Source organism: Pteronotus mesoamericanus, unplaced genomic scaffold (assembly GCF_021234165.1).
Source record: "Pteronotus mesoamericanus isolate MK-2021 breed Mesoamerican mustached bat unplaced genomic scaffold, CSHL_Meso_final contig_24, whole genome shotgun sequence".
Lineage (NCBI taxonomy): Eukaryota > Metazoa > Chordata > Mammalia > Chiroptera > Mormoopidae > Pteronotus > Pteronotus mesoamericanus.
In genome coordinates, this window is record NW_026555100.1 from 22,681,232 (window position 1) to 22,694,068 (window position 12,837).

A 12,837-nucleotide genomic window follows, 5' to 3' on the forward strand; every position below is an offset into this window, starting at 1 on the left:
TTCACAAAAAGTCTATAAGGAAAATAGAATTATCCCTACTTTACATACAATTCACAACACATTTTCAGACTCAGCACTACTGACATTTTGGATCAGATAATTTTTGTTGTAGGGCTTTTTCTGTGTACTGTAAGATATCTAGCAGCATTCCTCACCTCTAACCATTAGATGTCCTTAGAAAACACAGTTGTAACAATTTTTTTAAGTCTCTAGATATTGTCAATATTTCCTGGTTGAAAAACAATAAACAAGAGCTAAGGCTTAGAGAGATTATGTAATTTGCCTGAGACCACAGCACTAGAAATCAGGGTAAATTGGGGACTGATCCCAGGTAGTCTAATTTTTGCTAGTTCTTACATCATTCATTAATCACACTTTTCTTTAAGCTCTTCCAGAAAATATTATTTACTTAAAGATTTCAGATACAATCCCTAGAAAAATGACTTTCAAATGTATATCTCTGTCCTTGATCTCTTCAGATGCATATTGTGATCATTATACAAAGGGTCTTATGTGTATCTAACCAGCCTCTCAAACTCAACTTAACCTAACTTCATTAACCCTCTTCCATCAAGACTTACTGCTAAGTTCCTTGTCTCCCTTAATGGCATTATTTTTTAACCACAATTTCAGGCTAGAATCTTAGTTTTATGTAAACTTTTACTTTGACCCAAATTCACCAAGTCTTTGCTATCTCTCCCGAATGTTTCTCCTTTTCATTTCTATTTCCCCTGCATTTTTCAAGCTATTGACACCCTTCCTTACTTTAGAAGCACCTCAGAAGCATTTGCATTTCCTCCTCAATCTCTCCCACTCTACTCTTTTAAAAAGATGACTCCAACAGAATCTGACTTGCCAATCAACACTTCGATGGTATAAAATAAACGGCTTAAAGAGGATATATTAGACAGATCATGACCTTGGAGTCAGATATTCCTAGAATTCTAATCCTCTGAAAAAGCCATTGAGACTCTGGCTACTCAGTTTCCATTTCTGGATTTTCAAAATATCATTCTTTCCCACAAGACTATGGTGAAAATTAACTGAGATTGAAAGAGTATTAAAATAAAGGCATCATACCAGCATGCTCAGAATTCATACATATATTGCTCTGAACTCTTTCCTTCTTCTTCACCTCTGACTACATTCTGCATTATCTATAAATTGGGGTCTTCTCACATGATAATTTTTGATCCATACTTTCATTAGTCACTTGGATAATTTCCTTTTTCTCTGCCTACTCTTCCTTTTGAGGTACATTGTTAGCCACTACTACTTATTTCTGACATTCTGAACAAGGTTATTTGAGCTCTTTTCTACTCTTGTAGTTTTCCAAAACCTTTTAAATGTGTTTATTCTTCCCCAGGACAAAGAAGGAATTGCTAAACAATGAACAACCTTCCAAGTTTTAATAGTCAATAACTAAGTTCCATCAATCAATTATAAGAAAAGAATAAATATCAAACTAACTCATCTAGGAGAATGGCATATTTCATGCCCTGGGCTGATTTGCCCCATCACGCCTTTTAAGATTGTTTCAATTAAAAAGTCAAGCTGATCAGAGTGCCGTGCAACAGATGTTCTCGCACACACTGCCCCTGGGGACTGAAGTGTACAATGGTTCTAGACAACTCCTTAAAAATATACATGCCCTTAGAATCAGCCATTCTGCTGCTGAGGAGCTCCTCAAGAAAATACTTCTAAAGAGGTACCAAGGCAGATGCAAATAATTCTTTAGAAAATAAAAAAAATAATATGAGCTACCATGTGAAAGCACATTTAAGAAACTAAAGAGACAACGAGATTCAAACTATACTTGTGAGATGTTTTTATTAACATGGTAAATTGCTAATGCAATGTGATAGGATAATGTGATATAATGGACTTTGAAAACAAAGAAAATTATGTTTAAAGTTATTTCTCTGCTTACAGATCATATGTTTTGCAACATGATACCTTGGCTTTCTAGGGCCAGGTTTACCCTTAAAAGAAAGTATTCTTCTACCAGAAGAGAGAAAGTATTCTTTACATGTTTGGTGTGAAAGAAGGTATGTATAGATGTATGTATGTGTGTATGTATGATCAATCTATCAATATGAATTAGCTTTGTGATTGTCATGTGTTCAATAAATGAAACTGTAATTTGTCTATCTGTATATCTAATTATACCTATCTTTGTGTGTGTGTTATGGTACCCTTGTAAGTGGACAAAATAAGAAAATAGTTTAGAAAGCATCATCTCACTATTTAAGAAAATACACTAAAATATTAACAGTAGTTATCTTGAATGTCAATATTATATATATATATTTTTCTGTGCTTTCTAATTTTTCTCAATGAACAGTTATGTTTATAATACCTCACACTGACTATATAAAAATGTAAAAATAAAACAAAGAAGAGAAAAATAAGTGAACCCTGTGAGAACTATGTAACATGAATAAAAACAAGTTTTCACTAAACCCAAATGGTTTTTTCATCTAGATGAAAAATATATTATCTCTAGTTCATCTATGAGGACACACACTATCACCCTTACCAACTACTAAATCATGACTTGCCTTTGCTAGTCTGGTATATGTTTTAATATTAGTTCAATTACAAGATTATTGCAGGGTGGCGCATCATATGACCATTATAGTTCATTCACACTAGTGATTCCGAAAGGCCTTCCTTTGTAAGTAAAGCTCAGCCTGGGAATAGATTTCACTGTTATTGTAGCTGATAATAATCCAATTCATGCATCTATGCTGAGTTACAAAATGAGTACCAACTGCTAGACATATTGAAAAGAAAAGGAAAGTCTTAGATCTTTATGATCCAGCTGCGCCTGTAATAGCTGTCTCACCAGGGAGCGTGCCTACTAAAGTGAGCAGAATCATTTAACTCTACCAAAATAAGCAATGCGAATATCTAAAGCAGAATTTGACTTTCAAACTTAATGATTACACTGTTGATTTTTAAACTGTTAAGTTTCTGTCAGAAATTAATCATGGCATATTCTCCTCCCTGCTTTATCTCTAGAACACAAGGAGTGTTATAATCCCCTCCCCAAACAACTAAAAACGCCATACTGAAGATTGTTAAAGGGATCTCAAATATGAAATTTCAAATATGACCTTTTTAATTGAAAAAATCAAGATTGGATTTTCAGATTTGGAAACAAAGTTTTCTCAGCTTTTCTTTTTCATTCATACAACTGGTTCATAAATTCTGAAGACATTGCTGAATCTCCAAACAACAGTTTTTAAAACATCCAATGGACAAAATTCAAACCTCAGATATACAGACTGTTTTAAGCATTTATGGGGAAAAATAATTATTTATTCATTGATGTAAAACAAAGCAATCATTTTAATTAGAAAAACCAAAGCCCTGATTGTAATATTTTAAAACTGATTAACTATGAACTCCAACATCAATTTCCATTCATCATCTAGTTGGGGGGGGGGGGGCTCATTTATAACTGTCAATGGACTTCTCTCTCTGAATACCACTTAAGCAGTTTGAACTTACAATATCCATAACTGAATCAACCAATTACTTCCATCTCAACCTGCTTTACCTCCCATACTTTTGATCTATTTATAAACTGACATCCACCAAGTCTCCCAAGACAGAAGCACTCCTCTTATTTTCCATGTTTAATTATTTCCTCAAATCTGCTCTACAGAAACATTTAGACTCTTAAACTCTAGTATACAATCTGTAGGGCTATGGCTTAGCATCAATCTCCCACTCCCTTCCTTCAAAAATAAATACTAACTGTTGTTGCAATGGCCCTCTGTTGGTCTCTCACTTTCCAGGGGATAAATACCATATTCTTCCTCTTTGAGATATTAGGAAATTTCTTTATAATCTGTCCCCATCTTTTCTTCCCAGCCATATCTCCCAGCACTCCACCTAATTGACGTAATTAACTGTCCAGTCCCTTAAGCCATAAAACCTCTTTTATTTATTTATTTTTTTTGCCATGGTCTACTTATTACTGTGCAATAGCCTTTCCAAATTCCATGTCTTTGTGGATGCCCTTCCCTCAGCAGGGGCTGCCTTCACTCTCCCTTCTTCACTTGTAAAATCCCTACTCAAAGACTTGACTCACATATAACCTTGTCCAACAAGCCCTCTGGGATGCTTCAGGCAGAACACAATCAGCCATCCTCAGTTCTCCCCAAGCATTTTGTTCACACTGGAATGGCTTCTCATGCTGACTTTTTAATACATCCTTTTTGACCAGGAGTTACTTCAAGTCAGGCAAAAACATGGTTATTTATCTTTATAGTTCTGGATCTCAGGATAGGATTGGCTTGGAATCTGTACTGTTATCTCTAAATTCACCCTTCTTGACTGCTCTGTAAAAATGGATCTGGATTATTTAATTTTTTTTTCTTTGCCAATGAACACTGGAACTTTGCCAGCAGAGGACACTGATTCCAGTGTGCTTGGTAGGATCTTGAAGCTTCTCCAGTGTCTGGCTACTTCAGTACACGGAGGTCAGCAACACCAAGCAGCCAGCAGTTTTCTCAGCAGCCTTTGCTCAGGAAGTTTTATACTTCCCTGTGAACAGCTATCCCTGCCACCCTACAGGGAGGAATTCTGCTGCAAGTTCTACATCTGGCATCACAGCACTTCACAACCATTGCAAGCCATGGCTGTGTCCTTCTCAGTTGGGGTGATTTTGTCCCCAGTGAACATTTGGTAATGTCCAGAGACAATTTTGGCTGTGAAAATATTGGGAGGGTGGGTGTCTAATGGGCACAAGTCAGGATGCTGCTAAACATCCTATAATGCACAGAATAGCACCCAACAGAAGTATATATTTGATCCAAAATGTCAATAGTGCGAAATTTCAGGAACCCTGCTCCAAGATGAGGTCGAGTTCTTTATCCCAGCAGGGCCAGGTAGAGGATAGAGAGGCAGAGGGGGAGAGGGAAGAGTCTTCCTTGAGTACTCTCTCAGAGGCCTAGGGTTTGTGACTACTCTTTATAGCTCCTATTTCTATATCCTTTAGTGTTCTCTTTACTTCTTACTAGCTAAGCCCTTGTTACTCCAACCCCCTATTTAGTTACTAATTCTTTTTAATAAAGTTTCCCTGTTCAGATTACTATGTGCTGTCCCTGTTGGACACAGGCCAATAGGGCATTACTCATTCATTCATGTCAACAGACACTTGGCGAGTGCTTATGGTGTATACTTCCTAACACTGTGCTAAGAGCTGAGGATGCAGCAGTGAACAGAATAAACATGGTTTCTCTCCTCCTTGAGCGTCTGTAGTTCATAAGTTAAAACATAAACAGATGTTGTAAATGTATAACATGGCAAATAGGGAATGGTGCAGCGAAAAGCAAGAGGAGAACCTAACTTACTATAGGTCAGGGGAGTGACTGAGTAAAGGCCCCATTTATTTTTGATGAAATAAATTAACTAAAGTATAAAACTCTCATTTTAATTCAGTCATTCCAACTATTTTGCCAGATGGTAAGGTTTTGATGCAATGAGATTGGTAGCCGCTTGGAGAGTCATTGGGAACTCAAAGATTTTACCCACTAATACTTTTTTCTTAGAAATAGAATTCATTATAGATTTAATTCAGCAGATATATTTTAGCTCAATTCATAAACCATCTATTCTTATTTACCAGGTGGACTTTTTTGATATTAATATAGTATTTGTCTATTTTCATGATTCTAAGCTTCTTGAAGTCAACTATCTCTTTTTATGCATTTCTGTTTATCACAGATTCGAGGGCTTAACACACAGTAGATACCTTATATGTGCTCATTGAATTAGTAAATGTGTGAGTTTTATATCTTTGTAATGTAAATCACAATGTGATTCAGGTGAAAAAGCACTGAAATGATGTCATGTGACCTCTTTCGACCCCATCCTTAGCACTAAAGAGTCTGGACAATCCATAGTCCCTCTGGGACTCATCTTTCTCATTTCTCAATTTAAAAAATTAGAGAAGAGGTTTCTTCAAGGTCTCATTAAGTTCTAAAATCCTAAGATATAAAAAATGCATTAAAACAGAAGAATGTGAATGCATTATCTATCTTAATTAATTTTTATTAAACACTGATTTGAGTGCACCTGACACTTCTAGGCCTCAACTTCCTGACCTATAAAATAAAGCTGAATTATTTCAGGGACTAGCAAGCTATAGCCCTTAGGCCAATGGCAGAATTAAGCTTTTACGACAAAGAACTAGACACAAAACTGAAAATATTCCCTATCTCGCCATTTATAGAAAACATTTGTCAAGCTCTGGTCTATAAGGTATCTCTTATTTCTCCTCCTTAAATATCTGTTATGACTTTCTGACTAATTCAGTCACCATCTAAATTTTTTAACAATGTTTTTTAAATACACCAAAACAATGTGCAAAATATGATTAATGGCCCATCAGCATATTAAAGACAAGGGACATCTTTAGTCTTAAACTAAAGTACTGTGAGAACACTCTGTGGGGCTGTGACTTAACAGATTAAAGCTGGGAATGATACATGCAGCAGATGGAAAAATAAAATTAACATATTTGCCTCTACACCCCCAAACCACTAGATACCTGAGTGGATGACATACAGCAAGACACCAGTAAGTTCTAATTGGGTGGATGAAGCAAGAGACTGAATCTTTGCAATGCGTTCTCCCATCAGTGATGTTATATATCATTTCTTTGTGGGCTTTAGGAGAAGGCTCTACAATTTTAAAGCATCATATCTATTTCTATGACTTCAAACAACAAATACTGTTCCTGGATATGTTTGTTTTTCAGTGGCAATGTGCTTATTTTGTAGTGAGATCATGCTTGTTTAGGGCATGCTATAATTCAAACACATCATTAAACTGAACCAATATAATATCTCCCTTTCTTTTAAACTTCGGGACTTTATCTCTTCTGCTTAACACATATTTTTTGTAAAGCGCACCAATCAATAACAGTTCCGTAAAGAAGCCAAAAAAATTGCTGATGACACCATTCTTTATGAGGCACATTTGTTTTCTTGTGATCACCCTGCCAATATCCTCACATTACCCCAGATTTCATTCTGGAAAATGAACCAAAATAAAATTCACCTAGGCTGTAGGAGAGGCTGAGGCTGTGAAATATTTTAAGTTTATCACCCTATCAGTTAAGCAATGTGGCCACAGGTAATGTCACAAGTGGAGTCCCTGTAGTCCTATCATGTGGACACAGAATGGCAAGCTATATAAAAACAAGGACACAGGTGACTTAGAGGGGGCAAAGGCCACTGGGTGCATGCCTGGGCCTTCATGAGACAGACCTGGTAGGTGGGGTTAAAATGGGGGCCGAAAGGTTCTGCTGTACCCCAAATTTTCCCCTGCTAGCCTTCCCCTCTCCTCAGTTAGCACCTGAAAATTCTAAAATTTTTTTCATGATTTTTCAGTCTTCAGGAAGTATGTCATCAAAATGCAAGTAATTCTTGCTGAGAACCATCTTAATCTCTAATAAGCTATTAGCCAAATTAATTCAAAGCCTGGAGTGAAGTCCTAGAGAATACATAAGTAAAATTAAATACAGGGATCAAAAGTAAACAACAAGAGAAAATGGTGGTGTGTTTATGGGTGGCGAGTAAGGGTAAAGTGAAGAAAATAAGGAACTCAGGGGAAAGGGTGCCAAGAGAAGGCAAGGAGACAGATGGCACCTGGGGGGCCAACACCGGAGGGCACTTCAAGTCAGTATGCTTTGCGTACTTGCTTTATTTAAAAGACGGTCTGAGCACAGCCAGGAGCACAATCAGAACAGAACCACTGAGGGTCGCACTAAATTCTTTAACACTGATTATGTCGGGGGTACAGCAAACTGGTTCAAAGGCTAAATTCAGCCTGTTGTCTGACCATTAGCTAAGAATGGTTTTTATATTTTTTAAATAATGAAAATAAAAAAGTCTTAAAAGATGAACAATACTTTCTGACACATGAAAATAATATGAAATTTAAATTTCAGCGTCTACCAGCAAAGTTGTATAGGAACACAGCCAATGTTATTCATTTATGGATTGTCTTTGGTTGCTTTTGCTCTACAACAGTAGAGTTGAATAGGTCCAACAAAGATCATTTTACCCACAAAGCATAAAATATTATCTGGCCCTTTGCAGAAAATATTTTCCTACCCCTGGTTTAAGTCATTCAGCTATGGCTTCACCCTTGCATACCCTCCTCAGAAAGTAAAACTCCACTAAACATACCCTCTGTGGGCCTTGGGCAGTTTAGTGATCACTCACCCACCGTCCTGGAGCACGCGCCTCGAGGAGCATCCCCCCTATCAAGTCACTTGCTTATTAGAAACGCCAGTAGCACTCTCCCTGAGAGAAGTTGAGTAAATACTACTTTCCTTCATGTTTCCATCCCTTTTGACATTCTGACTCCAGCTTTAATACCTAGGCTACAGCATGGGTATTGAGAAATAACCTTTGGTTAATCAATTCCAGCGACTTTTTCTCTATATCCAATCTTTCTTGGTCACCTGTTTGCTACTCCATTTTTTATGGGTCTCGGTACCAACAACAGACATATGAGTTGCTTTACAATAATTAGCCTGGTGGCTAAAACCTTATAAATTTTTAAGAATCTTGCTACATTTATTTTGTATTATTTCTAAAGACTTTATTTATTTGTATTTAGAGAGAAGGGAAGGGAGGGAGAAAGAGAGAGAAACATTGATGTATAAGAGAAACATTGATTGGTTGCCTCTCATATATACCCCAACAGGGGACTGGCCTGCAACCCAGACATGTACCAAAAGTTGAACTGGCAACATTTTACTTTGCGGGACAATGCTCAACCCACTGAGCAAATGCTCAACGAGTTTTTTGAAAATATGCGGTATGGACATTCCTATTACGCATGAGGCAACTATAACCCTAGGAGGTTAAAAACTTTGAACTACAGTCACCCAGGTTTCCCTGGCCTATCAAGATGCCTCAGTTTCTAAGACGGCCATTTGTGATGTCCTATAATCTGACATTTGACAGTCCCTCTCAATCTCATTGTATTTATGCCAAAACACCCTTCCTCTAGGTTAGTTCTTGTTCTTGGGATTCATCCCCCAGACTTTGTCTCAATGACACAACTGGCTCCAAACTGACTAAATATCACAAGGGTCACCATGGAGGGCCTTAGGAACCACCTGGAATGATTTAGAGGGAGAAGTACTCTAAACGACTTACCCTCATGGAGCCAGAAATGTTTCTCTGTCTGTTTGCTAAGTAATTGTATTTAAACAATGGGTTTGGTAAAACAAACGTTTGAAACCAATGGTGATAAGTTATCATTTAAGTTCAATATCACTGGGGTGAGAGTCAAAATAATTAATAGCCAGTCTGGCACAGGAACTGACCAATCAGAATGGAAACTGGTCCTATGTTGGTCAGATGTCACCTTTTTGTTGTTGGATCAGGGAGACATCAAGAGAGTCCTGGGAGGGGAATCAGATGGCCGGGGCAGCAGGCAGTGGGAGGCCTACACACAGAGTTCAAAGCTCAATGTTCCAACCAGTACAAAAATCTTTCAGTTTTCATAACCAGGATGCCTATATCTTGGAGGTTACACAGTGAATCTGTGACAGACTTACAAGTCTAACTTAGAACTTAATTTCCTGGGGAGAAATATGTACCTTTTAGCATTTGCTAGTACTTAAGTTACTGTCTTTAACCATGCTCGGTGTCAAAAAATAAAGTATCGTCCTTGAATGTCTAGCTTCATCAACACCTTTTTTATGCCAACGAAAAAGCAAACATGCCATAACTGATTATGAAACACAGTGATGCACTTACTTTTACATTTATTTCTTCATGGATTCTACAGCAAGAGACGCTAAAGACACCTAGTAGCTTTTATACACTCAAAAATTTATTAATGGAATTAGATTGTTCTTTCAGACTAACATTATTTTTTAATCTATATTCATGGTTTTAGAATCACTGCAGATAGTTACTAAGATAATGATTAGACCGCACGATATCAATTATCAGGGAATACTTTTTGAGGAAAGCATGCATCTGTTTATCATTTCCCAGTTTGTCAATGAGCATTTTTTTAAAAACTTCCGACATGCATGATTAGTTACAAGAATGTTCATTTAATCTCCCTCTGGAACAATAACTCTTAATTATGGGCTATGTAACATGGTACCTTACTTGTAAATTTGGCAAAGAAGTTCCTCTTGCTGACAGTCCTGCCATCTGTTTGCATGGGATGAAGCCCTGGTGCCCTGCTAATTGGCCATAAATTAGGTACCAGCCCCAGGCTTTTGACAGGATCCTTCAGTTGCAGTTTAACTTTTTTTTTTTTTTTTTTTTTTTTTTTGGTCAAGCTGCTAATTCAATATTGGTGGGAAGCCCAAGTTCTCTACTAAGAGTACAGAAATGTACTTCTTGAGTCCTAGGCTCAAGCTATCTTCTCAATGTTTAAAGCTAGACTTCACTCAATGTTTCCTCTTTGTATATATCCCTGAAGATAAACGTATGCTGATTATAGAGAAAAACTGCTAAAACCAAGGAATTTCTATGCCCTGTGTAAGAATAGGAAGAAAACATTTATTAAGAGCTTACTACACATCTTGTACTGCCTATGGACCTTTATATATGTTAAATTGATCTTCAATTCAATTTTACAAGTTAGGTACTAAGTTTTAGAATTTTTATTGCATTTTTCCATTACTATTTAACCCCCTTCTACTCCTCTCCCTGTGCCATCACCGTCCTGTGTCCATGCCCGTGTCTCCCTTTTCGCTCCATCCCTCCGCTTCCCAACCTCCCCTCATGTCAATCGCTGTCATCCTGTTCTCTGTCTATGAGTCTGTCTCTATTTTGCCCCAATATATCTATGAACTTATTTGTCCTAATACCTTTTCCAACTGCATTTACAAAGCCTCACTCTAGACAGCTGAAATGGCTCATAGTTCCTATGTGAGCATTGCTTATGCTATTCACTCTATTTATATCGCCTCTCCTGCACTTCCAGGTCCATCTAATAATACCATTTTTCCGTGAAGACTTCCCTGATTCTCCTTAGAAGTAATCACTCCCTTTTCCAGACTCCCGTAAATGGGTATTCTGACCCTTCTTATACTTTGATCTGCATGATGATTCTTTATGTATATGCCACAAAATCTGTATCAGAAGATAACCCCCAAACCAGGATCTGGGCTGCCTCACTGATTCTTCTCAGGGCTCCTAACAATGCTTCGTGCAGGGTAAATCCTGAGTAAAATGTTAGCTGAATGAAAGAATGCATGCCTGCCTAATCATTGTTTCTGGGAATCAGACATTCCAGAGATATTTATGGATATAACTATCATTCTGCAGCTATGCCACTGCTCTGGTTATAGAGATCCAACACACAGGGGCTTCCAAACATCTGTGATCTGTGAGATCTGTGAATCAAGGAGGATCCTTCTTTACCCAGACCCCTCTGAGCTCAGCATTCGACTCCAACATTCTGGGCTGATCACATCTGCCCCCTGTTTCATTTTGCATTGACACTCACAGCCTATTCCAGTTCCACTAAAATGGATATTTTTCAGTTCTCCAAGGGTCAGGACTTCGCTTCTCTGATAAACTTATCAATAAACACTGCAATGATGAAAAATCCGGTGTCCCACTTCCAGATAGTGAGTGTGCTTTTTAATCATGCTCTTGTAGAGTCAACAATCTGATATTTGCAGTTTAACCTATAAAGCATTCAGGTAATGGGTAGTGGGAATAGCAAGGCAGAATGGAGAGAATGAACAGGGATAAGCATCTTGGAACTAACTTATAATGGCCCTAAATATATGCCTATGGCTACAATTGATGCTTTCTCTAAAACTGCCTTCCTAAAATGTTTCTATTACAGGAGTCTAGGGCTGGAAGAAAAGATGAGATAACTATACCACAGTCAAAGAATAGTCCATTTTCTAATGACAGTAATATATTATTATAGTTATTATTATTGTTCTAAAAACATACACAAATCACTAGCATCACTTAAGTACTTCCTGACTAAAACAGAGTCAGACACATGGCTTTCCTTACCTGTTCCCATTAATCCTGACAATATAGCTATAATGTCGCACTATCCCTGGCTTACCAATGAGCTCACTGAGGTGAAGCGCTCCATGGTTAAGTACCTTGGTGAAGATTACAAATGGCAGAGCAGGCTACTTTCAAGAATAATAAGAAATGTAAATCAAATATGAATTCATTTTAAAATGAAAAGATGTAAAACAAATATTAACAGCTCCATAAGATGATGTCTAACTCCAGGAACTTATGTATGTCACTGATATGAGTGTGCAATATGCGTAACAAAGCGATGCGCTTACTCTCTGTCGATCACGAGGCAGGTCACAGCTTCTGCGGCAATTACGTTTGCTGTTCTCACATCTTCCCTATATAAAAACAGAAAGAAATTCAGATAAAATAACCTTTACTATCAGAGAAAAGTGTTCATTGTGATCAATTCAGGAAACATATTAAAATATGTGTCATCTTCAGATTTATCCACTTCCAGGTTTCAGCTTTGTGCATCTTTCAAATTTCTTTGCCCTGAGGAACCACCTTATTCTTGTCATGAATCATACAAACTTTACAGTTAGAATTCAGTAATTTCAATCTTCAAACAAAGTTTCATTTATACAAATGAAACAAAATTGTGTATCATTATTCCCTATGCTTTTTGGGGAATTAATGAATTAATTGGATATTGATAAAGACAGCAATGAACATGGATAGATGAACATTTTTAAAGGACCTGAAGATATATTTCTGGAAATAGAGATTTTAATTCATGTATGGATGAATTTATCATTATAACCTTGAGAACAACTGATCT

The 12,837-nt window shown here is 37.2% G+C and overlaps 1 protein-coding gene across 4 annotated transcripts in view; it reads right to left on the bottom strand.

The window, feature by feature from the left end:
• PRKG1 (protein kinase cGMP-dependent 1) overlaps positions 1 to 12,837 on the bottom strand; it is a 1,177,478-nt gene that overhangs the window by 129,349 nt on the left and 1,035,292 nt on the right. For all 4 annotated transcript variants that reach the window (XM_054572784.1, XM_054572783.1, XM_054572786.1 and 1 more), the window contains one exon: positions 12,329 to 12,394. In XM_054572784.1, coding sequence (XP_054428759.1) covers positions 12,329 to 12,394 — 66 coding nt within the window. The remainder of the gene's footprint in view (positions 1 to 12,328; positions 12,395 to 12,837) is intronic.